The following is a 27,870-nucleotide window of genomic DNA, read 5'->3' on the forward strand; positions in this document are numbered from 1 at the left end:
CACCAACAAGATGGTCAGATTTCTTCATCAAAACCCTGAATGAGGGGCTGGAGAGATAACACAGAGGGTAGGGCGTTTGCCTTGCACGTGGCCGACACGGGTTCGATTCCCAGCATCCCATATGGTCCCCCGAGCACACTGCCGGGAGTAATTCCTGAGTGCAGAGCCAGGAGTAACCCCTGAGCATTGCTGGGTGTGACCAAAAAAAGCAATAAAATAAAATAAAATAAACAAAAACCAAAAAACAAAAAACCCTGAATGAACGATATGAAGCTCTTCCTGTTCCTGGAGCAAGCAGATATCATTGGGCTACACTAGCATGTGACAGGGACAAATGGAGATGCTACTGGCGCCCGCTCGAGCAAATCGAAAATCAACAGGATGACAAGTGATACAAGTACTACACACACACACACACACACACACACACACACACACATACACCAAAAGCTCTGTCATGTAGACAAATCATATATAACATGAAATTTTTAGAACCATATAAGGTAAAGTACAAAGAAGCAGGTAAAACAAAAGTTTGTTATTTAATCCAGTATGTACTACACACACACACACACACACACACACACCACTGTATCACTGTCATCCCATTGTACAATTTGCTTGAGCAGGCACCAGTAATGTCTTCATTCGTCCCTATCGCATGCTAGTGTAGCCTGATGGCATATTGGGGGCTCTTTCAGGGTCAGGGGAATGAGGATCATTGCTGTTACTGTTTTTGGCATATCAAGTATGCCACGGGTAGCTTGCCAGGCTCTGCCGTGCAGTGGGGATACTCTAGGTAGCTTGCCGGGCTCTCCGAGAGGGACAGAGGCTTTAGGGGCGGCCTCTAGTCACCTTTACAGGTGTTCCCAGTCTCCCAAATATAAGCTTTTGGTCGACTGGCATGTTGTAACGATCTGCACACTGACAAACATGTACCTGCCTGCGTCTCTGGGCAGAACCTGGGACATCTGCGGCCTCAGATTGATCTCGTTGAGGTTGATGGAGTGCGCCCATCAGCTGACAGAGCAGGACCCTATCGTGGAGGACCTGTGCCAGGTTGAACACCTGTGCTGAGTCCCAGGTCACCCGGTGGTTGGCTGACAGCACCCCAGTGGATGAGCCCCTGTGCGCCCTGCAGCCAAGGCTCTGTGTCTGACGGTGCTGTGACTCGGTGCTGTGACTCAGCCCGGCTGGGGCGGGCAGTGATGCCGCAGCCGGCCACTGCTGCGGTTTCTCCATGCCCCACCGACACCACTCTGTCCGAATCTTGCAGAACAGCCGGCGATGTCCATCAGGAATCACGCGTAGAGTTCCAGCAGGGATCGCGTGTAGAGTTGCATGCCTGGCGTGCTGAGCAGCCCATTGTCTAAGGCAAGATGGTGAGCCGGGCTCGGGAGCACGCGAGGGGCTCGGGTGGTGCCGGCACCATCTTGCCTCCAATCAAATATGGTAATTATGGAAAATGAGCAGGGAGTGTCTCATGATGTGTCATGTGGCTTAGGAATATGCTCATATTCCTAAGTAGCCTCATGCTGATTCCAGGTTCCTGAATAGCCTCATTCGTGAGGCTCGGCCCGAGCATGTGGAAAGCGGCTTGGAGTGTGGTAGCAGTTGGGTGGTAGAGGTCGGCTGCCGGGGCTGGGTCCCTGGGGGTGGGGAGGGCTCTCACCCACCCCCCTCTGGGGCGCCCCGAGTGAAAACAGCCTGGCGCGGAGCCCGGTGGCATGGCTCTGGGGGCCTCATTTTATACTCCCTTCTGGGAGAAGCATCCGTGAGTTCTGGACGGTGCTCGAGAGATTATCTGGCGCCTGCAGGAGGTGGCTTGTCTACGGCCATACCTCCCTGTTGGGGGAGCTTCGCCAGTTGGTGCTCAGGGGACCATATGGGGTGCTGAGGATCACACTTGGCTAGGCCAGATGTAAGGCAAGCGCCCTACCCACTGTAGGCCAGCCCCCAGCACCCCATGTCAATGTATAATTCATACAACAGCTTGTTAATGAGCTGTTTCCACGTGCATGAGTCCTCTTTGAGACTTCTCTTCTCTGTTCCCCCCCTCGCACCTCTGTGGCACAGCTCTTTCTGGTTTTTGTTTGTTTATGGGCCACGCCAGCAGTGCTCAGGGCTTACTCCTGGCTCTGTGCTCAGGGAACCATAGAGGATATGCCAGGAATGGAGCCAGGGCTGGCCGCGTGCAAACGCCCTCCCGCTTGTGCCACGCCCCAACCCAGCCACACCCGAACCTTGTGGTGCTCCAGGGCGGCCCGAGGCTGCTCCTTCTGCTGATTGGATCCTGGTAGTTCTGATCGAAGAGAATCAGATCGGGCCCTGCCACGGGGCTCGTCTTCCTAACCAGGAGGGCGTGACTGTTGCTGGTTCCTTCTAACCTCCAAGTGGAGTCGGAATCTGGAGGCAGAGATGCCCACGAAGAAAACTCCCCGGAAGTCCAGTTCCTTCGTTACCGTTAGGAACGACTGTGACGCCGAGTTTAGAATATTTGCCTGCGTCATACATCACGGTATTCCAGCGGTCTCCGCTGAGAAGGGGAAGATTTGTGTGTGTGTGTGTGTCTGTGTTTCTCCGCCATCCCCAGTGGTGCTCCGGGGACTCTCCTGGTGGTGCTCCAGAGACCTGAGGTGCCGTGGACCGAGCCGGACCGCTGCATGCAGAGCACTCACTCCCGCCCTTGCAGCCGTCTCCCTGTTCTGTCCACTCACTTTAAGAAAACAGGACAAATTAGTGACTTGGAAGTTTGGAATCCAAACCGCCTCCGAGGCCCCCCCGCGGGAAAGCCCTTCCGCCGGATGAACGCGCCGTGGCTCCGAGAAGCAGGTCTGTAGGCAATTTCCCAGCTAAATGTTACCACAGAGCGTCCCAGGGGTCCGGGGCGAGCCTTGTTTGCTGAGCTGTCACCTCGAGCTGAACAAATGTCAGCAGAGGCTCCGTGGGCAAATTATCTGTCCTGGAACGAGGCCTTCTCTCTCATCAGGGTGTGTTCCTTCTCGGAGGGTCACAGAGATGGACACATGAAAGGAATTGTCAACAATTTCACAGGTCACAGGCCTGGGACCAGCTCAAAGGGCGCTTCAGTTTTTTGAGAAAGGGTATGGGCCGCACCCGGCAATACTCTAAGGCTATTCCTGGCTCTGTGCTCAGGAGTCATTCTTTTTTTTTTTTTTGCTTTTTGGGTCACACCCGGCGATGCACAGGGGTTACTCCTGGCTCTGTACTCAGGAATTACTCCTGGCAGTGCTCAGGGGACCATATGGGATGCTGGGAATCAAACCCGGGTCGGCCACGTGCAAGGCAAACACCCTACCCGCTGTGCTATCACCCAAGGCTCTCATTTGAACATTGAGAATGATCCTGTGAGCAGAGTCAGGAGCAAACCCCAAGCGCAGCTGGGTGTGGCCCCAAATGCCCGCCCACCCCCTCCAATCCCCCATTGGAAAAATAAAAAAATTCACTGCATTGTTCACAAGGTTAGAATGGAAGGAGCAGCACCTGGTCATCAACAGAGGAACGGAGGAACACAAGGTGGTGCTCAGACACACAGACTCAGGCATGCACACACACACACACACACACACACACACACACATAGATGAAAACACAAGAACTTTACTCCGCCAGAAGAAGGAACAAAGGGCAGTGTCACAGCAAGGATGGCCCTTTAAAATGATGCTCAAAGAGACCAGGGGAGAGGCAGTTAACCCGCAGGGACGCAGGGGCATCCCCGGGGATCCTGCCCAGGAGACAGAAAGGCAGCCCTGGGCAGGATGTTCGCCAAGAGCTTTTAGTGTATGGAAACAGATGAGGGTGGGCACTCGCTCAAGTGTGCCAAACACCACTGAACCACACTCTTGCAGAGCTCTTTCCACGCTGCATGAATTTCTCCTCAACTATAAAAACCCAGAGGCTGGGCTGGAGCGATAGCACAGCGGGGAGGGTGTTTGCCTTGCACACGGCCGACCCAGGTTCAATTCCCAGCATCCCATATGGTCTCCTGAGCACTGCCAGGAGTAATTCCTGAGTGCAGAGCCAGGAGTAACCCCTGAGCATCGCCAGTTGTGACCCAAAAAGCCAAAAAACAAAAAACCCCAGAGACCCAGAGACAATTCCGTGGTCCAGCGGCTGTTTTCCTGGGCTGCGGCCTCCCGTTCCATCCCCAGCACCCCATGCCGACCATGCTGAGGCCCAGCCGTGCAGACCACGACCAGCTGCACGTGGACACGGCCAGGCAGCGTCTGTGCATGGCCTCTGCGGTTTAGTCTTCATCACAGCAGCATCGCGGACCCCTGGGCTCGGGGCTTCTGGGAGATCCTGCATCTCCTCCCGGGCATCTTCCCATCTGTGAGGCATGTTCCCTGGGCCTGGGTCTCTGACCCGCCGGGGCGGACACCACGCGCCATCCTTCTCCCTGGTGGTCCCCCATCCCTCTGAGGGGCAGCGCTTGTCAGTTAGACCAGATGAGGCGGCCATGTCTCTCTGCCGCCACTAGAGGGCACCAGAGCCCGGCGCGCGCTCCAGCTGGGCCTGCTCGGGCTGGGCGGGAAGCAAACTCCCGGCTCACTCCTCGCTGTGCAGGGGCTGGCGCGTCCATGGCCCATTTTCTGCGATGCTGTTCTATTTCTGCAACTCTGATACACGTGGGGGCATCTCCTCGGGGGGCAGAAATTCCCCCTCACCTCTTCGGATTCGGCTTGGTTGGCAATCAGGTGAACGGGAGACAGTAGCAGCGGAGAAGGAATGGAACTCCTTGCCTCAGGAGAAGCTTCTTGGGTCACATTCTAAATAAGAGGGGCAAAGCGAGGGGCCAGGTCAGTGAGCGGAGGAACGGGCCGGGGCCTGGGGCTGCAGGAAGATGGGGGCGCTCACGTGATCGGGGTCCTGCCCGACCAGTAGCTGGGCGCCTCGGGGAAGTTTGTGTCTGGGGTCAGAGCGGTAGAACAGCGGGGAGGATGTTTGCCTTGCACACGAATTGGAACATGGTCCCCCAAGGTCTGCCAGGAATGACCTCCGAGCACAGAACCAGGAGCAGGGGCTGGGCACGCCCAGGTGTGGCCCCAAAACAACAACCAGGAGAAAGGTGTTGTGGAGAAAAGCTCCTTGAATGTCCAGGCTGTTAAGGGCTGCGATTGACCTCAGCTGGGAACGAAGCCCCCAGGAGGCCTGTCCTAGCCTGGGGCACTTCCTCCGGGCGGGCGCCTGAGGCTAGAGACACCCAGCTTGCATCTCTCTGGCAAACACGTAGGTCCCAGTGACCCGAGAGGAGGCAAAATCCTCTAGGATTTCTCTTGAGAAGGTGGGTGAACGGAGTGCCCGGTGCTGAGCATGAGGAGGAGGCTGCTGACCCTCCTGGAATTGTCTTCTGGAAAGTTCTCCTGCTGAACACCCAGATCAGTTGAGTCGGCGGCGGGAGGACGGGGCTGTGCCCGGTTCCCAGCACCCTGACCCCTCTCCAGGCTGGGGGTTCGGACATGCCCCGTCACCGTCAGGCTCCCGATGGTGCTGACCTTCCTGTCCGATCACGAAGGAAGGGGAAGAGGCCAAGTGGCATGAAGATGTGGCCACACCCCGCAGTGCTGGTGGGCTACGCCTGGCCCAGTGCTCGGGTCCCTCCCAGCGGTGTTCAGGGGCACGGGCAAGGGATGGCGCCCAGGGCTCCGTGTGCAAAGCTTGTACTGGAGCTTAAACGCTCTCCTTCCCGAATCGGGGGTCATGACGGGTCAGAGCCACCCCCTCGAGGACACCTGTGTCCGCCCCCCAGGCTGAGCCTGTCTGCGCCTTACGAGGCTTCTAGGCAGAGCCGAGCAACAGTCCAGAGGGAGGGCGCTAGTCTGCACAGGGCTGACCCGAGTTCAATTCCTGGCACCTCATAGGGTGCCCCGAGCCCGCCAGGAGTGTCCCCCCAAAACAAAATAAATAAGCCTATTCATGGTCACAAAGGTGAAACTGTTTCTAGAGGAAAGTTGAGTGTGGGGGCTAGGAAAAGGGGAAACCCACCACCCGACGAGCCCTGGACACGGTTCTGTCTTGTGAGGCACTCGGCAGCCGCGGGCCGGGTCTCTCCCTCTCTGTGTTCCGGCTCCGCGGTGTTCTTGGCGTGGAAGGTCTCACCGCACCAGCGCCTTCACTCGCTCTCGAACCCCTGAGCCACATTCCTGGCTCCAGCCTTTTCCCTTTGTAAAATTCCAGGTTTCCAGGGCCCTAAGATTTCAGAGGCATACGTTTGATTTTTGGTTTTTCTTTTAAGGCTCTGCCCTGAGCTGGGCTTCATCTCTTGCTCTCTCTCTCTCTTTCTCTCTCTCTCTCTCTCTCTCTCTTCCCCCCCTCTCTCCCTCTCTCTCTCTCTCTCTCTCTCTCTCTCTCTGCTTTCTCTCTCTGCCATTTTCTCTCTCTCTTTCTTTGCTTTCTCTGTATTCTCTCATTGCTCTCTGCTCTCTCTCTCTTTCTCCCCTCCTCTCTCTCTTTCTTGCTCTCTGCTTTCTCTCTTTCTCTCTGCTGTTTTTTCTCTCTCTCTCTCTCTGCTCTCTCTGCTTTCTCTGTATTCTCTCATTGCTCTCTGTTCTCTCTCTTTCCTCTCTTTCCTCTCTCTCTCTCTCTCTCTCTCTCTCTCTCTCTCTCTCTCATGCTTTGTTTTTGGGCCACACCCAGCTGTGCTCAGTGATCACAGCTGGTGGGCTTGTGGGCTGGAACCCGGCTCAGCTGCGTGCCAGGCTAGCGCCTCGGCACTGCCCTCTCATTCCGGCCCCGGGGGTGCAGTCTCCATAGAGTCTGTGATGGTCTCACTGCACCCACCACCGATGCTCCCGTTCCATCCCTGCTTTCTTCCTAGGCCCCCCCTTTTCCGCTGAGGTCCTAATGCTTTTCAGAACCCACAACTTAGAGCAGAGACTCAGGACTAAGAACAGGACAGACGCTTAGACCTGGGACTCAGGCGGGGACCTGGGACCCTAGCTGGCCATGCTCCAGCCTCCTGTGCAGGAAGGACCCGGAGGGGTGGGGGCTGACCCAGGGGTGCTCTGAGGGGTCCTCTTTGAGACAGAGGGGAGCCGTGTGGCCTCTGGGGGAGGAACAGTCAGGTGGAGGGGCAGGTGCCAAGGCCCTAGGGCAGGAGAAGTGCTGAGCTGTCCAGGCAGTGCTGCAGGGTTGGGGGGACATGGGGGGCTGGACCCCCAATTAGATAGTGAACCCCAGTGAGCCTCCAGGTTACCCCGAGACGGTGAACCCCAGCAGGGGATGGGCCCAGGGGATGCTGACTGACACTGGGCTCAGGAGAACAGACCCGAGACGGACGAGATAGTGACCTGACCAGCACCAAGCAGGCTGTGAGCAGAAGCCTCTGAGGGGTTGCGCGCAGGTCTGGGTGCGGGGACCCCCACGTTGTGCTTCCTCACACCGCAGGGTTTGCTGATGGCCCTGTCAGTGGCAGCCCTGAGCACCCACGTCCCCCAGAGGGCCTCCCCAGCTCCTGAGGCCCCCCCGCCCCCCTCCTCGCCCCTCCCCCCTCTCGCTTCCTCCCCAGCGTGCAGGCTCTGTCTGAAACGATCTTACTTAATTCTGACAACATTTCCTCCAACCAGAACATAAGCCCCGCGAGAACGGGACTTAGAAAAGTGACAGCAGTCACGCTTTGGGAGGCATCACTCAGGAATGACATTAGACGCACGTGGGAGAATGACCGGAGACTCTAGACGGTTATTTTCCTTAGACAACAGCAAGTCTCGGGATAGCCGTGGGCGCTGCTGCCGCTGCCTCGGACGCCGCTGAGGACTCGCCTTCCTGTTCTCTGCTGAATCGGCATGGCCAGGGCCACAAGGTAGCCCCACAGCCCCAGACGTCACTTCCGGCTCCAGAAAAGAGAGAAGAAACTGCACCGGCAAGTTCTCTTCCTCCCTCATCGTCTTTTTTTTTTTTCCCGGTGGGAGCAGGTAGGGGACTCTCAAGCAGTGCTCCGAAACCCGGGACCCACCGCCGGGGTGCTTGACCAGACTGTTCAGTTCTAGGCCCTGGTGGTGCCGGGGCCGTCAGCGTGACTCTGGGGACCAGGTGGTGCTGGGGGGTACCCTTGGGGCCTCCGCCCCGGGGCACCTGTCCCACCAGACCCTGGAGCTCCCGGCTCCCGGCTGGCCCTCACCGAGAGCGACGCTTCAGTCCCCCGTGGATCCCCCTCGGGTCTCGTGGACTAGTCTCGGGAGAGGGGGCTGCTGCGGGCAGGGGCCGGGTCAGCCAGCAGAGCTACCCCCGGGCCGAGCACAGGTCAGGAAGAGCAGCAGCAGAAAGGTGGCCCGCGATGACAGGGCCCTGGGGCTGGCCCGGCACACGGCTGACCTGGGTCCTCAGCACCGCAGGAGGGAGCCCTGAGCACAGCTGGGCACAGCTGCCGCTCCAGAGATGGCGCTCAGGCAAGGTGCCCCAGACTCCTAGAGAACATGGGGTAAGAGAGAAGTCTTAGAAAGGGCACTCCTTCACTCAGTTATCACTACCTACCTGTCTGTCTGTCTGTCTGTCTGTCTATCCATCTATCTATCTATCTATCTATCTATCTATCTATCTGTTTGTCTGTCTGTCTGTCTGTCTATCTATCTATCTGTTTGTCTGTCTGTCCGTCCGTCCATCCGTCTGTCTGTCTGTCTATCTATCTACCTATCTATCTGTCTGTCTATCTCTCTCTCTCTCTCTCTATCTATCTATCTATCTATCTATCTATCTACCTACCTGTCTGTCTATCTGTCTATCTGCCTATCTATCTATCTGTCTGTCTGTCTGTCTATCTATCTATCTATCTATCTATCTATCTACCTACCTACCTACCTACCTACCGATCTATCTATCTATCTATCTATCTATCTATCTATCTATCTATCTATCTATCTATCTATCTATCTATCTATTTTTTTATTACACCCAGTGTTGCTCAGGGGTTACTCCTGGCTCTGCACCCAGGAACAGTCCTGGCAATGCTCAGGGGACCAGACAGGATGCGGGGAATAGAACCCAGGTCAGCCGCCTGCCAGGCAAACGCCCTACCCCTGAACTATTGCCCCAGCCCACTCATTACTATTTTGTGCCCCATTTGACTCCTTGTCCTTGACATTGTTTTAAACTAAACTATTCAAAAGACATAAGGAGGGAGAAAGACAATATTTCACTCATACATATAAAATCATAGATCTCTGAGGAATCTGACTTTACAAGTTAACAGAGTCTGATTAGGGGGGAAAGGCGAGAGACCGGTTGGGGAAGAAAGCACAGAGAGGAGTTTACAGATAAACACAGTGGAATGAAGTGCCTCGGGAGCACTGTGATAAACCTGAGCTTCCTGCGGCAAGGGGAACAGGACATACCAATGTTGTCTTAAAATGTTTAGAGCTACATTCCAATAAACACAGAGGGATGGAGTTGCTTCAGGAGCACTGTGATGGGTATCACCCAATAAACCTAAACTCTTTCTGGCAAGGGAGAAAGGACAAACCAACGATATCCTACAATTTTGTTCAGGACTTTTATATCTATGCCCATGATGTAAGCATGTTCTATCTATGTTCACTCATATCTTGAGTGACAATAGTTGACAGTGTTTCCTTTTCCTGCCGTTCTTGTTTTTATTTATTTATTTTTGCTTTTTGGGTCACACCCAGTGATGCGCAACGGTTACTCCTGGCTTTGCACTCAGGAATTACCCCTGGCGGTGCCTGGAGGACCATATGGGATGCCGGGGATTGAACCCGGGTCGGCCGTGTGCAAGGCAAACGCCCTCCCCGCTGTGCTATCGCTCCAGCCCCACCTGCCGTTCTTTATATTGGGGGGGAGGGGGCCCCACCCTGCAGTGCTCAGGGATTGTTTCTGACATATTACCCAGGGTCACTGCCAGTGGGCGTCCGGGGACCATGTGATACCAGGGATGGAACCCCGGCCCCACATAGGCACGCCCATCCCTTGAGTTCTTTGCCTGGCTATTGTCAAATTTTGGTGCCCACTATTTTTTTTAATTTGTTATTTTTTTTTTATTAGTGAATCACCGTGAGGTACAGTTACAGACTTACAACTTTTTGAGCTTGTGTTTCAGTCAAACAATGCTCCAGTACCCATCCCTCCACCAGTGCCCATTCTCCACCACCGATTGATCCCAGTATCCCTCCCGCCCCCACCCCTTCCCCCCCACCCCACCCTGCCTCTGTGGCAGGGCATTCCCTTTTGCTCTCGCTCTTCTTTCGTTGGTGCCCACTATTGCCAAGTTTTGGTGACAAACATTTCCTGGCCACACGCAATGAGTTGGAGACAGTTGTCTCTTTCCAGCAATATGTTTTTGGTCACACCCAGTGCTCGGGGCTTGTTCCTGCCTCTGCATTCAGGGGTCACGGCTGGCGGGGCTCAGGGGATTCTATGGGGTGCTGGGGATTGAGCCCGGGTCAGTCACCTGCAAGGCAAATGCCCGACCTGCTGTACTATCTGCTCTGGCCTCAGCCTTTTATTTTTATTTTTTTTGAAAGGGTCAGCTAATAAACATTCGGGAGTAAATACTAGGTTCCGCGCTCTCCAGGGCAGCCGCTGGCACGGTCCCTTGGCCGTGGACACGGCACAGACGGTGCGTAAAGAGTAATCATACACGAGCCCGCCCACAGCCTGTGGTTTCCCCGGGCCTGTTGGAGGCTGTTTTAGGGAAGTTTGGAGTTATTAGTTTCTTAAATGTTTGGGGAACCTCCTCTGTCATACCTCATAGGCCTGTTTTTGAGTCGTGAAAATATTTTTAAACTGATGATTCAATTTCTTTATAATTTAGGACTATTCTTGCTGTCTCTTCCTAAGAGACATTATGTTACCTTATTTTTTTTTTGAGGGGGTGGGGGTTCGTCCTCTCCTGGCAGTGCTCGGGGACCATATGTGGTGCTGGCTGGGGGTCAGGCTGGGGTCTGTCTGGTGTGTTCAGGGCAAGCGCCCTGCCCCCGTACTATCTCTCTGGCCCTACCATATATTTAGTTATTTTCCCCTCCCCATCTACCATCTATTCTTGTAGGAATTGGTCTTTTGGGGTTTCATTTCCAAGGTAGCAACTAAAGAATCGTGTCAGGGGACCCAGGGCCAAAGTGACATGTGTGACGGGCCCTGAGGGCTGAGAGCACGGGGCCACAGCCGGCGGTGCCTAGGGACCCTGGAGTTCTGCGGTTCCAACTCCGGACCTGGCACATGCCAGGCGTACACCCTGAGCCCCTGAACTCACTTTGGTGGATCCCAACCCATCCCCACGGTTACGAGGCTGCGCTCCCAAACTCTCGCCCTCTCTCAAGACTCAACTCTAAGCGGCTCCGAGTATGTGATTTCTTGGCATCGAGCACATTCGCGGCCATGTGCAACCATCAGCGCCGCCCAGCTCCGGGACGTTCTCATCAGCCCAAGCGGAAGCTGTGCTCAGAGGCCCGTCGCACCCCGGGGCCCAGGCCCACGGGTCCCTTTTTTCTCCTGGTCAGGTTCCTTGTGCATGTGGCATCCTACACGCTGTGTCCTTTTGCAATTGGCTGATTTCACCATGTTTTCAGGGTGCCTTTGGGTGATAACCGCTGTCTGTTGAAATTTCATTCCTAGCTAATGGCTCTCATTTTGTAATAGATACGTGAAGAAACCACTCCCGGGCTGGGGGGAGGGCTCAGAGGACGGGAACGCATCTGGGGGGCCTGGGTTTGCTCCCTGGCACAAGAGGTCCCCCCCAAGCACTGCCGGGAGTGAGCCCTGAGCTCTGGGCCACGAGTGGACCCTGAGCACTGCTGAGTGTGTCCCTAAGCTGCCCCCAGCCCCAAAGTAAAATCAGCCCCTTAATGCTGTCACTTACAGCACACTCAGAAAAGTTAAACCAAAGAATCTTATTCCTAGGCTTGGGAGCACGAGCCTGGGGTTTGAGTCCCAGCACCCCATGCTCTGCACATACCTTGCCCCCCAGTTCAGTTGTGGATAGATAGGTGGGCGCGTTCCAATTTGGGACTATAGGGGCCTTCATTTATCTATTTACACAGGGGCATTCCTGGACGCCTGCAGCCGGGCCCAGGTGGGTGGAGAGCAGCAAAGGGGTATAAGCAAGACGCTCTGCCCCGAGCCTGTCCCCGGCCCAGAGGTTCCAACCAACACGCCGTGGTGAGCATTGGCATGAAGGTCGTTGGGACAATGTTGACTTCCTGCTGGGCACACGCCCATGCCAGGGGGGTCTGGAGGGGCTGTGCACGCTCCTCCCGCCTCCCTGATCCCAAAGCACCTCCCAGAGCCACTGGCTGTGGTGGTGCTGGAATGACAGGACTGCTCTACGGGGCCAGTTTTGAGGTCTTTTGTCATTAAAGAGGTCATATCTATCTATCTATCTATCTATCTATCGATACTTCGAGTGGGACGTGCACTGGGCGTGCTCAGGGCTTCCTCCTGACTCTGCACTCAGAGATCGTTCCTGGCAGGGCTCTGGGGACCATATGTGGTGCTGGGGATTGAACCCAGGTCAGCCACGTGCAAGGCGGGCCACTCTACTATCTCTCTGGCCCGAGACCTAGAGATGTTTTTTGGGTCACACTGAGCAGTGCTCAGGGTTTATTCCTGGCTCTGTGCTCGGAGATGCCCTGGGTGAGGCTCAGGGGACGGTATGTGGTGCCAGGTCCCCCCAGGTGGCTGTGTGTCAGGTTAGCGTGGAACATGTGGGACACCGGGGGGTTGAACTTGTGGCCACGCGCTCACAAGGCAGTTGCTCTTCCTCCGGGCCCTTCTCCCGCTGGTTTGATATATTCCAGCCATGGGGCCTTGTGGATTTGCTGTCCTGCGCTGAACCAAGACTTCTCAGCCTAAGGCATTTACTATTTCTGGAGCCTGGGGAGGGATGTGGTCCCTCGGGTGTGTGACTCCGGGGAAAGGGGTGTTGCCGTGTCTGGCTCCAGAGTTTGACTGAGAGACGCCTGACCCAGTCGCAGCTCCTGAGAGTCCCAGATGGCCCTTTGCGGTGCGGGACGCTGGTGTGATGGGCACAAGAGCAGCAGCCACCTATGGTGCGTGGTCCTGTGGCAGGGAGGGGACCAGAGCCCAGCGGAAACCCCTCCTGGTGCCCACCTCGGGCTCGGAGGGGACAAGCAAGTGTGAAGAGCCCCGGTCACAGCCTCACCCCAGTGCCAACCCCGCCCCCGTCGCCCACCCTTCCTCCTGTAGTCAGAGAAGCAAGAAGCAGCCGACGGCCTAGAAGTGGCTGTGCAGAGGGTCTGGCCGCGGGCCTCCTTGCAGTGTGGCCTTCCGCCCGCTGAGGACCACAGCTGCGTCTGCGCTGACCGCGCCAGCTGGGCCAGGGCAGCCTCTGTTATTTTGCAAGGTAGTAGGGGGACATCAAGGGACAGATACTGACAGGGGCTGGAGCAATAGCACAGCGGGGAGGGCACTTGATCTGGGTTCAATCCCCGGCATCCCTTGCAGTCCCTCTGAGCCCCAGCAGGAGAGATTCCTGAGTGCAGGGCCAGGAGGAACCCTTGAGCACTGCTGGGTGTGGCCCCCAAACCCAAACCCAAAACCCAGAAACCAAAAACCAAAAATCACCCCAGCAGATACAGACAGACAGGACCGCCTATTATCAAGTGATTCTAGACACAAAGAGATGAATTCAAGGCAGGAGGGAAAGTGCAGGCGGCCTGTCTGGGGAGCCTCCCCACTCCCCCTTCCCGTGGGGTCCTGTCCACGCCCAGCAGGGAGCCCCCGCCCCAGCACCCGAGCTCCGGACCCTTGAAGGACACTCTCTGGTATAACCCACTGGCACCAGCCTCGTGGCCAGTAAAAGTTCCCAGAAGTGCCCGGCCAATGTGTCTCTCCGGAGCCATCACCGTGGCCCCGCCTGTCCACCCACAGCCGTGACCCAGCCTGTCCATCACAGCCCAGGCCCACCCTGTCCTTCCATCCTGGTGTCTCATCACCTGGTGATACAATTCCTGTGAGTGAAAAAGAAAATTCAAAGTTTTTGGTTTTGGGTCACATGTGACAGTGCTCAGGGTTCAGTTCTGATGGGGTGCGGGGGACCATGTGGGGTGCCGGGGAACGAATCCAAGCTGACCGTGTGCAAGGCAAGTGTCCTCCCCACTGTCCTGTGGCACGGGACCCCTCAATCCAACGTTTCGTTACGCAAGATTTCACGCAGCCGCTCTCCGCCCGCCCCTGGGGTGGGCTGTGTTCTGTTCACCTCCCAAGTACCCACATCCCACTCCTGGGAGTCTGGGGGTGTCCCTGCCTGCAGGTGTGGCCTGACCCCAGTCTCCTGCGTGAGATGGGTGGGGCCTCTGCACCACCTCAAGGATCCTCGGCAGAGGTGAAACGTGGGAGGAGGAGTGGGCCGATGGCCAAGGTCACGGCCAAGGAAAGCAGGTGACCTCAGCCTTGACCCAACAGAGGCTAGTTCCTGCGCCCCCCCTGCCAGCCCTCGTGGGGCCGGGGGCACCCCCGGCCTGGAGACCCGGAGCCTGGGCTGCAGACCTCAGCTCTCTCGGCCCCGTCCGTGTGTGTGTGTGTGTCGTTCGAAGCTCCGAGGTTTGTGGCGATTGGTTCCAGTGGAGACAGGAAGCCATCCAGTGCTCTCCTTACGCAACCCTCCCCGTGGGCACTGGAGAGCCGAGATTCAAAATAGATTTGGGATGGCTAATTGGCCACCGAGGGTGGAGCTGAAGACACAAACCTGTCCCACAGATCGCAGGGGTGGAGTGCAGCAAAGGGATATAAGCAAGACGCCCGGTGCCGGGCCCGCCAACACGCGAGGCCAGGCGCCGCCGCGGGGCCCCGGGTGAGTCTGCGCAGGGATGGGCGAGGCGCTGTCCTGCTGGGCTCTGGCCTGGCCGACCGACCAGCCAGAGAGCGCCACCTGGCCTGGCTGTCGTGGGTCCTGCTCTGGGGGGGCTGTCGCGAGGGCTGGTCTGACAGTGCTCCAGGGGCTGCAGGGATGGAGCCGGGCCCCAAGCTGTGGCCTGGCACCCCTCGGATCACACCTGTTTCTGTTTTATTTGGGGGGTGCGAGTAGGGGGCTGGGAGGGGTGCCAGGGCCAGACAGGTTCCCATTCAGATGTCACATGTCCCTCGCCTGTGACACACGCCACACCCTGGCCTGGGTGCTTTTTTTTTTTTTTGGCGGTGGGGGGGGGACACACCTGGCAGTGCTCAGGGCTTACTCCTGGCTCTGCATTCAGCGATCACTCCTGAGTGCTCAGAGAACTCTGTGAGGTGCCCAGAGGCCATATGAGGTGGTGGGGATGGAACCCAAGGTGGCCTTGTGCAAGGTAAGCGCCTTACCCCACCTCTGAGGTGGGTCACTGGTGAGGAGTAAAGGTGCAGGGGCCAGCAGCGTATCACAGAGGGGAGGGAGCTGGCCTTGCATGCGGCTGACCCGGGTTCGATCCCTGGCATCCCATGTGGTCTCTGAGCACTGCCAGGAGTGATCCCTGCTGGGAGTGACCCCTGACCACAGAGCCGGGAGTCAGTCCTGAGCTGAATTCCCAGGGAACTGGTGAGACTGGGGACACCCCTGAAGACGAGGGTCTCCTGGCAGTGTAGAGGAGCCCGAGTGTCCCCCCGACTCAGGCTCGCGTGGCCGAGTCCACACCTAGCCGGTCCTCTCACAGGGCTATGTTGATGCTTAGTTATGTTGGTGCTTAGCTGATCTCTGCAGGTAACTGCAGCGCAGGGAGGGAATAAGATCTAGATCTCTTCACAGGTGTGTTTCTGTTCCAGGAAGGCCTCTGAACGTTAGCTCTGCTCTTCCCCCTTTCTCCTGTGTTCCCGGGGCAATGCCATCCTAAGCGTGGTCGCTGGTTTCCAGCAACGCAGAGAAAGCCCCAGCCCTGCCCGGCAGGAGGCCGGCAGCTCCGCTCGCAGCCTTTGCGAGCACCGGAAAGAGAGAAGCAGACGTGCTTCCTTCCTGGGCCTCCCGGCCGTGGAGTCCTCGTATCCACGGAGGGGTTCACACCTGGCAATTGGGGGGGGGGGTAAGGGGGCTTAGGATGCGCCTCAGTGCCCTGTTGAGGGGTGGGTCTTACTTTGGCTTCCGGATATACATTCCAGGATGGCTGGCTTGTTGGCTTTGTAACCTGGCACTTGACTGTATGAGCCTATTGTTTCTAGGAAGTCTGCTGGGGACTCGAGGCTTTCTAAGTCTCGGACTTTGTTCTCGGTGAACAGTGATGGTTTGACTTATCTTTTCTAATCTGGATGCCCTTGACGTCTCTTCCTTGCCTTATTCCCACGGCCAGGGCATCCACTACTATCCTAACACACTGAACAGCAGTGCTAAGAGGGGGCAGCCTATTTCATGCCTGATCTTAGAGGGAAGGCTTGAAACTCTGCCATGGGCAGTATTCAAAATCACGGGGACTAAATGAAAAACATTTATACTATCAAGGCTCACACTGCTTTCAGAATATAGGATCATTCCTGTTGTGTACGTCATTTTCATAATTGACTAAGATGCTTAGTCTTCTAATAACTCTCCCATGTAGCCACCAACTGCTGGTGTAAAAATCATAGAAGAAGGGCTGGAGTGATAGCACAGCGGGGAGGGTGTTTGCCTTGCACACGGCCAACCCGGGTTCGATTCCCAGCATCCCATATAGTCCCCCGAGCACTGCCAGGAGTAATTCCTGAGTGCATGAGCCAGGAGTAACTCCTGTGCATCGCTGAGTGTGACCCAAAAAGCAAAAAAAAAAAAAAAAAGATCAGAGAAGACCTCATTTAGGGGTGCTCGCTTTGTAGGGAGCAGTCATATTTATTTATTTGGTTTTGGGCCGCGCGCAGTGGTGCTCAGGGCTGACTCCCAGTTCTGCTCTCAGGGATCACTCCTGTCAGGGCGTGGGGGATCAGAAGTGATGCTGGGATCGAACCCACGTCAGCTGCACGCAAGGTAAGAGCCCTCCCCGAGATACTAAGCCTTCAGCCCGGCAGTTACCTTCACAGGTGGGCGCCACAGACGTTCACAGCATTGCAACCCCGGGTAATAATTGATCTTGATATTGGGCTGGAGCCGTAGCACAGCGGGTAGGGTGTTTGCCTTGCATACAGCTGACCAGAGTTCGATTTCTCCGTCCCTCTCGGAGAGCCCGGCAAGCTACTGAGAGTATCCCGCCTGCACAGCAGAGCCTGGCAAGCTCCCCGTGGTGTCTGCGATATGCCAAACACAGTAACAAGCCTCACAACTGAGACATTACTGGCGCCCACTCGAGCAAATTGATGAACAACCGGACGACAGTGCGACAGTGCTACAGACGTTTGTCGACCTCAGTCATTAAGAAAAGTTGAATCAGGGGCCGGAGAGATAGCACAGCGGATAGGACGTTTGCCTCGCACACAGTCAACCCGGGTTCGATCCCTGGCATCCCATCTGGCCCCCCAAGCACTGCCAGGAGTAATTCCTGAGTGTAGAACCCCTGAGCATCGCTGGGTATGGCCCAAAAAAGCGAAAAGAAAAGAAAAGTTGAATCAGACTCCTCTCCCCGTCAGGAGCCCGGCAAGGGCGTGGAGCACTGGCGAGGCGGGAGTGGGCAACGGCTGCGTGTCTGGCGCCGACCCGGATGGTCTCCGGCTGCGCGCTCAGCCTCCGAGGCTGGGGTCCCGGGAGAGGCCAGCAACGCCTCTTTTTTCCAAAGCACACTTCCTGGCAACGAGTGTGATTCTTTTTTTGGTTTTGTTTTGTTTTGGGGTCACTCCGCGTGGTCTCAGGACTCAGTCCTTGCTCTGTGCTCAGGGATGGTGGGACCTGGGCTGGCCTTGTGCCCTCCCAGCTGCACTCACGCTGCAGCCCCAGGCCGCGGGGTGGTTCCCCCTGGGCCTCGCTGTGTCGCCCTGAGCAGGACTGACGGCTGACGCGACCTTGGCTTCGCTGCCCAGCTGGCCGCCCCCACGGCTGGCATTTCCCCCTACTCTTCCCTATTGTCTTAGGCTGCGGGTTCTTCCCCGTAGTCAGGAGCTGCGGGTTCCTTCCTGTTTTCCTGGGCTCATCCCTCCTCCGGCCTCTTTTCTTTGCCTTCCGCAGACCTTCCTTCTGGAGCCAGGGTGGCACCCGGGAGAACAAAAGCTCCTTTCTCCCCTCCTTGACGCGACACTGTGGCGCAAATGGCATCGCTGTCAGCTTGTCTCGCAATCGCTCACGCCAAAGGCCCTAGAAAAACAGGCATTTAGAACAAAATCTCTTGCTCGGATGCGCTGGGGAAGGAGTCTGTGAAGGGTGAAGGGCAGAGGCCCCCGGCTGGGTCATCCGGGACCGATGATCAGCGCCAAGCCGGATCACAAACACCAGCCGGAACTTGGGTTCAAAGTAAATGGAAAATTTGGGGGTCAGAAGACAATGCAGCCGGGTGCGCGGCCTGGGGTTACGGGCCCCCCAGCTGGTCTCAGCGCCATTAGCCCCATCCTCCCAGACCTCCTGCTGCAGTGCAGGCTGTCACCAGGCGACAGACAGAGACCCCAGGGACAGCCCGGGCCAGCAGGAGCACTTGGCCCCTGGGGGCCCCAGGCACCCGAAGGACTGGCCCGGGCCGGACAGGGTTCTCTGGGCATGCCTGTTCCTGTCTCCTCTCTCTCCCTCGACCCCACCCCTACTCCTGCCTCTCCTGGTACCCCTGGGGTAACCCCCCGGGTGCTGGCCGTGACCTTGAGGCTCCTCCTGCAGCTCCCCAGTGCGACCCCTGACCCCGAGCCCAGCGTGGGCGGCTCACTCAGCGCTTGTGCCCGTGGTGTTGGCGCCCCTGACCCAGCTAACGGCCCGGCCGCGCTCTTGGGGTCTCACATGGAGTTGGCAATCAGCCCTCTCAGCGGGCAGGCGGACCCTCAGCCAAGGTGAGGGTGGGCTTCTGAAAATGTCCAAGAGTCCCATGAGTTGGACAAAGTTCTTTTCTTTTACTCTCTCTTATTTTATTTTTTGCCTCGGTCAACAGTGCTCAGGGGCTACTCCTGGCTCTGTGCTCGGGTCACTCCCGGCAGTGCTGGGAGCTGTCCAGTGCAGGCCGTTAAACCCAGGCCTCTCGCGTGCAAACCCCTGGCCTGAGCTGACCTTTTCTTCTTCCCAGCAGTGCTTGGGGGCCCGAATCCTTCATTTTTGCCTCTGGTTCCCTCACCAACTAGCTGGGTGGCCCGTCACTGCCCGCCCTCAGGGAGGCCATCTATGCACCGGACACAGTAATGTCCCCTGCTGCCCACAGGGACAGCTCTGAGAGCCACGCGCAGATTTGGGGTTGAATCCGCAGGAACAAGAACTGTCATTCGGTTCCATTAAAATGGCCGGGCTGGGGCTGGGGCCATAACCCAGCGGGAGGGCGCGGGCCTGGCACGTGGCTGACCTGAGTCTGACCCCCGGCACCCCGCAGGGTCCCCCCAGCCCTGCTGGGAGGGATCTCTGAGCTCAGAGCCAAGAGCGTGCCCCGAGCACCCCGGTGAGGGCCCACACCAGGTCAATCAATCGCCGAGCGCCGGGGTAGCTCGGCCCAGGCCCTGCAGGGCGGGTGGCAGGGCAGGGTCTGGTCATGCTGTCCCCTGGCCCTCCCACGCCTCATGGGTGAGAGGGAGCAGCGGGGGGCAGGCAGGTGGCTGGGAGGGCTGTGCCCAGCCCTGCTCTCCGGGCAGAGCGGCCTCGGCAGGACCCGGCCCGCTGTGGCCTCATCCCCGAGCGACAAGGGCTGTGCTGGCCCGTCAGCGGGATCAGCCCAAAAGCATCCACCTTCGGTTTCCAGCACTGCCTGCTGGGGTGTGACGGGCCTGGGGGGGACCCGGCCCTGTGGGGACAAATCCCCTGTGGAGGTGTGTCCCCGAGACTGGGGGGCCAGGGCTCGGGGGTCAGCGGGTGGCTTAGGGGAGAGAAAGAACATGGACTCCCAGGCTGGAGAGAGAGTACAGTGGGAAGGGTACCGGCCTTGCACACAGCTGACCCGGGGTTCGATCCCCGGCATCCCATATGGTCCCCTAAGTACCGCCAGGGGTAATTCCAGAGCGCAGGGCCAGGAGTGAGCCCTGAGCACCACCAGGAGTGAGCCCTGAGCCCCACTCAGTGTGGCCCCGTGCCAGAGCAGGTGGCGTGGACTCCCAGGACTTCTCCCTCGGGCGGGGGACTCGCGCCGCGTGCCCGGCATGGGAGGTGGTGGGGGGCTGGGGACGGGCAGGAGTGGCGGCGCTCAGGCCGAGGAAGCACCTTTGCTTGCAGGTGGCTCTGTCCTGCCTCCCCCCCTTGGCTTCCCGCCGCTGTGGTCACCTCTGGCACAGGCCAGGGCACCCACCTCCCCCAGCCACGGCCCGCGGGACGCGGTGATGACGCGGGAGGGGGCGCATCAGCAGTCAAGTGGAGCGGGAGTGGGCATTTGTGGGGACGTGTCATCGTGTCAATGGGCGGATCAGCCGCCAGCCCCGCTAAATTGTTATTTACAGCTCCGGAGCCTTTTAAAGAAGCGCTTCCCGCTTCGGCTAAGTCCAGTCCTGCGGCGCCATGAACACACTGGTGGCCTTGTTGTCGCTGTTCCTCCTGGAGGTGCGTGCCCAGCACGGGCCCGAATGGACCTACTCAGGTGAGCCCCGCGGGCAGGGGCGCCCTTCCTGCCGTCGCTGGGCGCCGCTGGTGCTCAGGGTCCCGGAGCTCCATCACCGTGTGTTCAAGTGTTCTTTCTTTCTTTCTTTCATGCTTTTGGATTTGGGGGTCACACCTGGCGATGCTCAGGGGTCCCTCCTGGCTCTGCGCTCAGGAATCACTCCTGGTGGTGCTCAGGGACCATATGGCATGTAGGGATGGAAGCCGGGTTGCAAGGCAGACGCCCTCCCCGCTGGACGCTCGCTCCGGCCCCGTGCTCTGGTTTTCTGAGTGCATGGAGAGCACCCGGATGCGCCCCTTAAAGGAGGGGAGACTGTAGCCCCCCCCCCCCCAGGGACGCTGCTTCATGGTACGCTTTGGCTTTAAACCTCCTGCCCTTGGGTTGCTGCCGGGAGTACTGTATCCCGGATTTGCGCAGGTGGAAGGTAAAATGGTGGGGATGATCTTTTGGGGTCTTCCTGGGACATGGGGGCCCCTGCCAGAGTTTGCTGCTGCAAAGTACTGAAACTCTGTCCCTGTGAGCCGCTGTTCTGGCCCAGTCCCCAGTGCACCGGCCTCCAGGAGACCCAAACGGGCACTGCTCCCGGCCCACTTGGCCCACCGGAGCCGATTAGTGCAGGCTCTGACCCTGTCGTGATGGAAGACAGGATGGCCGAGTCCGTGCGATTGGGCTCGGACCCCAGCCCCGGGCAGGGCGGGAAGGCCTGCTGCCCCCCGCTTGTCTCAGGCCCCGGGCCGGGCTGCAGGGGCCCTGGTGCCAGAGTCGCGGTGGCCGTGGTGCGAGCCTGCCCTGTCCAGCATGTCCACCTCAGCCACGGGAGCCCCGTTCAGGAGAAGGCCGTGTTGAGGAAGCCAGGGGACGCGGGACCGGCCGTGCAGAGAGAATGTTCCAGCCGTGCGGGTGTCCGCCCCGTCCAGTTCGGCAGCTGCTGAGTCTGGAGACTTTCTGGAAAGCCAGCACAGCTCTGTGTCTTTGGGGGACACTTAATTCCTTTCCCTTTTTTTTTCCTTTGGTCACACACAGGGATGCTCAGGGCTTTCTCCTGGCTCTGCACTCAGGAAATACTCCTGGGGTGCTCAGGGCACCATATGGGTTGCCGGGGATCGAACCCGGGTCGGCCGCATGACAGGAAAGCACCCTCCCCTCTGGACTCTCTCTGACCCCTCTTCTGGGGACGCTTGAGTCCCCCCCCTACTGGGAGGGGCTCGAGTCTCCGAGTCCCCAGAGGGACCGAGCGGGCGGCATCTAGTCTGGGGTCCCGACAGGTGGGGGTGGCTCAGAGTCACAGCATGTTGGGGCACCCGGGGGGGTCTCGGCGCCAACCAGGACTCTCTCCTGTCCCAGAGGGGGCCCTGGATAAGGCGCACTGGGCCACGGAGTACCCCGACTGCGGGGGCAGGAGGCAGTCGCCCATCAACCTGCAGAGGAAGAAAGTGAGGTACAACCCCGACCTGCTGCCCCTGACGCTGACGGGCTACGGGGCCCAGGAGGGGTCGTTCACCATGACCAACAACGGCCATACAGGTAAGGCGCTGGCGGGCCCACTCATCTCGGGCTCCCCCAAGCCCGAGGGAGCCCGGCACGGGGGAGGCACTCACTGGGGCCGCCGTGACCATGGGTCCTCACATGGCGGGTCTGAGCTGGGCACCGTGTCCACGCAGCCGCCCCCCCAGGTCTGCAGTAGGCGGAGACGGTCGGGTTTGAGTCTTTGTCGGCTTTCAGGCCCCGTGGCCTCCCGCCGGCCACTGGGAGCCGTGCGGGGCAGCAGGGGCGGAGGGCGGGTCTTGGCGAAGGAGACTGTTGAGCAGGAATGAGAGCCGTGACCACCAGGAGACCCGGCTGGTGCCTCTGCCCACGGCTTGTCCACCCTGGCGGCAGCTGCAGGCTCACAGGGCGGCCTGGGTCCTGGGGGCCTCCACCAAGAGGGGAAGGAGGGACGGCCCCAAACCTGGACACTCTGGCTTTGAACTCAGGGCCTGGCTCCTTGGGCCCAGCTGAGTCTCTCCCGAGCGCGCGCTGACCTGAGTGGCCGGCAGGGGGCGCCCATGGCCCTGTGCGTTGGCCAGCGCCTCTGCCGCCTTGAGTCTGATGCGCTCAGAAAACCTGGCAGGGAGGCCCGGGGCCCCGCCAAGCCCCCAGGGCCAGCAAAAGAAGCTGATGGGATTTGTCCCCTCCTGTAAGAGGGACACGGAGCAGGCGTCTTGGAGACCCCCCAGCCTCCTCCTGACTCCCCAGGTGGGTCACCTCCTCAGGCGTCAGGAGAAAAAAGGCTTTATAATTTCTTTTTTGTTTTTTTTTTTTTTGCTTTTTGGGTCACACCTGGCGATGCACAGGGGTTACTCCTGGCTCTGAACTCAGGAATCACCCCTGGCGGTGCTCAGGGGACCATATGGGATGTTGGGAATCGAACCCGGACTGCCCACGTGCAAGGCAAACGCCCTCCCCGCTGTGCTATTGTTCCAGCCCCAATTTTATTTATTTTTTATCTTTCTTTTTTTCTGTTGGCCCCTACACCCAGCGGTGCCCTGGGGTTACTCCTGGCTCTGCACTCGGGAATTACTCCTGGCGGTGCTCAGGGACCACACGGCATGCCAGGGATTGAACCCGGGTCAGCTGTGTGCAAGGCAAACGCTCTACCCCTTGTACTACCTACCCAGCCCAAAGGCTTTATACTTTTAATTCTAAAAGTATAATTCTTTAAAAATTAGAGGCTGGAGTGATGGTACAGCAGGTAGGGCACTTGCCTTGCCCATGGCCAGCTGGGTTCAATCCGTGGCATCCCACATGGTCCCCGGAGCACCGCCAGGAGTCACCCCTGAGCATGGCCAAGTGTGGCCCCCAAACAAAACAAAACAAAAAGAAGAAAAGAAAATGCACTTTCCAAGAGCTGTCTGTGATGGCCGGATCAGAAATTCTTTGTGACTGGAACAGGAGCCGCCTGTCCCTTGCGAGGTCCCAAGCAATGCTCTCAGAGGTGTATTTTTTGCTTTTTGCTTTTGGGGCCACACCCAGTGATGCTCAGGGTCACTCCTGGCTCTGCACTCAGGAATCACTCCTGGCGGTGCTCAGGGGACCATCTGGGATGCCGGGATTGAACCCAGCAAGCGCCCTCCCCGCTGTGCTGTCGCTCCGCCCTCTAGGGGTGTTTTCCTGTCCCTCTCCCTGTCCCTCTCCCTGTCCCTCTCCATTCTCAGGCTGAGCTGGGGAAGGGCCGGCCCTGTTTCCCCCAGCTCGGCTCTCTCTGCACCGCTCAGTTAGCCCTGCAGGCCCCACGGCCCAGAGCCCAGCCGTGCAGACCCCCCCCTCCCCGCCACGTCTGCTCCTGGCCGCCCGCCTCAGCCCCAAGCCTGGGCGCACATCTCCCACCGCTCAGGGCCAGACAGGAAGGCGTGGAAACCCCTCAGAGATGCTTCCTGGGACAGCAGGCACGGCTGTGGGCTGGGCTGCGGGAGGATAGTGTTTGCCGAAGGCCTAGAGGTCCTTCTCGAACCCCCGGAGAGCGGCCTTACTCTCCCCTCTGGGCGCTCAGAACGCCCCCGGGTGCCCCTTTCCGGGCGAGGCTCCTGAGCAAAGCCCCAATGAGTCTCTGGTTTCCACACCTGCTGGCCTGCTCGGGCCCTGCCCTGGGTCACAGCCGGACCTGTGCGGGGCCTGCCCGACTCTGTGGGTGGGAGGGGGCGGGTGTTGGCACAGACGCCGCCTTTCCCCGCACCCCTGCACTGCCCGAGACCGTCACCCCTCCCGGCTGGTGACCCTCCTGGCTGTGTTGGGAGCCAGGCTCCCCCCGGAGGGGCAGACAGGGGCCCGTCCCCACGTCGCCCACCCGTGCCCGGCCCGTTTCCCCCCAGTGCAGATCTCGCTCCCCGACACCATGCGGCTCGTGACCTCCGACGGCTCCGAGTACATCGCCCAGCAGATGCACTTCCACTGGGGCGGCGCGTCCTCCGAGATCAGCGGCTCCGAGCACACCGTGGACGGCAAGAGACACGTGGCAGAGGTACACGGGCGGGGCCCCGGGGTGCGCGGCCCCTCGGCCCCCGGGTCACTTTTCTGAGTGAAATGACAGAAGGGGCACGGTCAGAGCCCCTGGGGCTGATTAGGTTTCTTTTTTTTCTTTTCTTTTTGGGTCACACCCAGCGATGCTCAGGGGTCACTCCTGGCTTTGCACTCAGGAATTACTCCTGGCGGTGCTCAGGGGACCATATGGGAAGCCGGGGATCGAACCCGGGTCGGCCACGTGCAAGGCAAACGCCCTACCCGCTGTGCTATCGCTCCGGCCCCTGATTAGGTTTCTTCTCCCTGTCTTGATCCCCAGTCGCTGCGTATGGGGGGTGGGGGTATGGGGGAGATCGGGGCCCCTGGGGCTCAGCGAGGCTGCCGGGCGCACGTGTGTCTTTGGGTGTAGCTGGATTTCTATGTCAGGTTTTCTGGGGTCTTTTTCTTTCTTTTTTTTTTTTTTTTTTTTTTGCTTTTTGGGTCACACCCAGCAATGCACAGGGGTTAGTCCTGGCTCATGCACTCAGGAATTACCCCTGGCGGTGCTCGGGGGACCATATGGGATGCTGGGAATCGAACCCAGGTTGGCCACGTGCAAAGCAAATGCCCTCCCCGCTGTGCTATTGCTCCAGCCCCTGGGGTCTTTTTCTTGCTTAACTCTCTCCCAAGGTTGGCTCAGGCTGCGGGACGGGGGACCTGCCCACTCTCTGGGGACCCCGAATAGCCCCCTGGCCTCCTTTCATCCAGCTGGGCCCTGGCCGTTTACCTGTAGGAGGAAGGTGGGGACTCTGTCAGCGTCCCCCAAGCCCACACACGCCCTTTCCACTCCAAGAAGTTTCTGGTCTTGGCAGCTGGCCTAGTGCCGACAGGGAGAAGGAGACAGAACCCCAGGTCTCCCAGGAAGCTGCCGCGGGTCCTGCACGAGCCCGCCCCCCGACCCGCTCACCTTCCCCGCAGGTGCACGTGGTTCACTACAACTCGAAGTACCCGAGCTTCAACGTGGCCCAGAGCTCCCCCGACGGCTTGGCGGTGCTGGCTGCGGTCTTCAAGGTAGGCCGCGCCTGGTGCTGGGCGCGAGGGGACCTGCCTGCGCGAGGGGGGCTCTTGCTCCCGTGCTCGCCTGCGTCTGAGCGTGCCACTCACCGGAAGTGGCCACGTGGTGCTCTGGGGGTGGCCCAGTGGCAGCTCAGCGGCTGGGGGGTCTCAGGAGGTGGCTGGGACTTGGGGTGAAGACAGTGCGAGCCTGCACGCTCCCCATGCCCACCCTCGCGCCCTCCTAACTCCGTCAGAAAGCATTTGGCCAGGCGGCCTGGAGCACTAGCAGCCCTGCAGCCTGGAAGGAGGGAGACTCGCCTTGGGCGTGCAGTGAAGACCCCGAGCTTAGGGAGAAGGCGTCCAGCTTCTCCCCCGAGAGTGACCCTTGCCGTGGGCTTGTGGTAGATGGCTTTGACTCTGTTGAGGAGAGTTCCTTCAATGGGCAGTGGACACAGGGGCCAGGAAGATCGCTCCCTGGCTGGAAGGCTGCCTTGTGAGCTGGGGAGGAGCCAGCTGGGGGAGAGAAGGGATCCCTAAGTCAGTGATGGTTGGAGGATTGCTTGGGATGGTGGATGTGTGCTGAAAGTAGGTCACTGTATCACTGTATCACTGTCGTCCTGTTGCTCATTGATTTGCTTGAGCGGGCGCCTCGAGTAATGTCTCCGTTTGTGCCTATTGCGTCCAGGGCCAGGGGAATGAGGCCCATTGTCGTTACTGTTTTGGGCATATAGAATATGCCTCGGGTAGCTTGCAAGGCTCTGCCCCGTGAGATTCTGCATCACTCTCTTCCGGGAGTTGAAAGTAGATAAAGGACCAAATATAATAGCCTCTTTGTATTGCAAACCATGAGGTCCATAAGGAGAGAGGATGGGGGAAATTATCTGCCATGGAGGCAGGGGGAGGGGTGGAATGGGGGGACACTGGGGACACTGGTGGTGGAGAATGTGCACTGGTGCAGGGATGGGTGTTTGATCATTGTATGACTGAAACTCAAACATGAAAGTTTTGTAACTGTAGTTCACGGTGATTCATAGAAAGAAAAGAAAGGAAAGGAAAGGAAAGAAAAGAAAAGTAAAGAAAAGGAAAGGAAAGGAAAAAAATAAAAGAAGAGAAAAGAAAAGAAAAGGAAAGAAAAGGGAAAAAAGGAAAGAAAAGAAAAGAAAAGAAAAGAAAAGAAAAGAAAAGAAAAGAAAAGAAAAGAAAAGAAAAGAAAAGAAGGAAAAGGAAAGGAAAGGAGAGAAAAGAAAAACCCCCGAGCTGAGGCGCCCACGAATGCCCAGACGCGACAGGAAGGGCGGACGCAGAGGGAGAGCTTGCACCTCAGGGGCACGAGGCCGCTGTCCGGCTGAGTGAGGGGGAGGGACCGGAGGGACGAACCAGGAACAAGCCTGTCCAGGTGCTCCAGCTCTGCCCGGGACAGACGCTGAGGCCAGAGGGGCCGCGCATGCGCCGTGTTCCTCCTGGAGCATCCGGAGGGTCCAAGCTCATGGCTCAGCCCTGCCCTTGATTCACCCGGAGCCGCGGTGGCCTCAGGGAGCCCCCACCAGGCCAGCGTGGGAAAGGAGTGAAGGACAGCGTGTGCGGACAGGCCCGCCACGAGACACTCGGGACACAGCCCCGCAGGAGGCCCAGAGAGGCGGCACAGATAGCCGGTCGCATGAGACAGACCCGGGTTTGATCCCTGGCACGCCATACAGTCCCCCGAGCACTGTCAGGAGTAACCCCTGAGCATTTAAAGAAAGAGCAGAGAGGGGGGCTGGAGCGATAGCACAGCGGGTAGGGCGTTTGCCTTGCACACGGCCGACCCGGGTTCAAATCCCAGCATCCCATATGGTCCCCTGAGCACCGCCAGGAGTAATTCCTGAGTGCATGAGCCAGGAGTGACCCCTGTGCATCGCTGGGTGTGACCCAAAAAGCAAAAAACAAAAAAAAAAAAAAAGAAAGAGCAGAGAAAAAAGTCTGCAGAAAGAGGGGAAAAGACTGAGGAAAAACAAGCAGGGCCTCAGGGACACATGACGACAAATCACCCCATCACAGTAGGCGGGCCAACATACACAGCTCGGGTTCCTGGACGGAGGAGGAGGAGGAGGAGGAGGAGGAGGAGGAGGGAGAACAGGGGGAGGAGGAGGAGGAGGAGGAGGAGGAGGAGGGAGAGCAGGAGGAGGAGGAGGAGGAGGAGGAGGAGGGAGAGCAGGAGGAGGAGGAGGAAGAAGAAGAGGAGGAGGAGGAGGAGGAGGAGAAAACAAAGGACACTTTGAAGCAAATTTGGTTCCAAAACTCTCAA

General features: G+C 58.5%; 1 protein-coding gene across 2 annotated transcripts in view; it reads left to right on the forward strand.

Moving 5' to 3' along the window:
* The window catches only part of CA6 (carbonic anhydrase 6), a 60,886-nt gene that overhangs the window by 25,529 nt on the left and 7,487 nt on the right, over window positions 1-27,870 (forward strand). Inside the window, exons 1-5 of one of the 2 annotated variants that reach the window (XM_055137590.1) lie at window positions 16,847-16,888; window positions 20,398-20,534; window positions 21,900-22,079; window positions 24,404-24,552; window positions 25,509-25,601. In XM_055137590.1, coding sequence (XP_054993565.1) covers window positions 20,456-20,534; window positions 21,900-22,079; window positions 24,404-24,552; window positions 25,509-25,601 — 501 coding nt within the window. In that variant the 5' untranslated portion in view covers window positions 16,847-16,888; window positions 20,398-20,455. Of the gene's footprint in view, window positions 1-16,846; window positions 16,889-20,397; window positions 20,535-21,899; window positions 22,080-24,403; window positions 24,553-25,508; window positions 25,602-27,870 lie in introns of those variants that run through there. The other variant, XM_055137588.1, reaches the window with a different exon arrangement.

Source organism: Sorex araneus, chromosome 5 (genome assembly GCF_027595985.1).
Source record: "Sorex araneus isolate mSorAra2 chromosome 5, mSorAra2.pri, whole genome shotgun sequence".
NCBI classification, from domain to species: domain Eukaryota; kingdom Metazoa; phylum Chordata; class Mammalia; order Eulipotyphla; family Soricidae; genus Sorex; species Sorex araneus.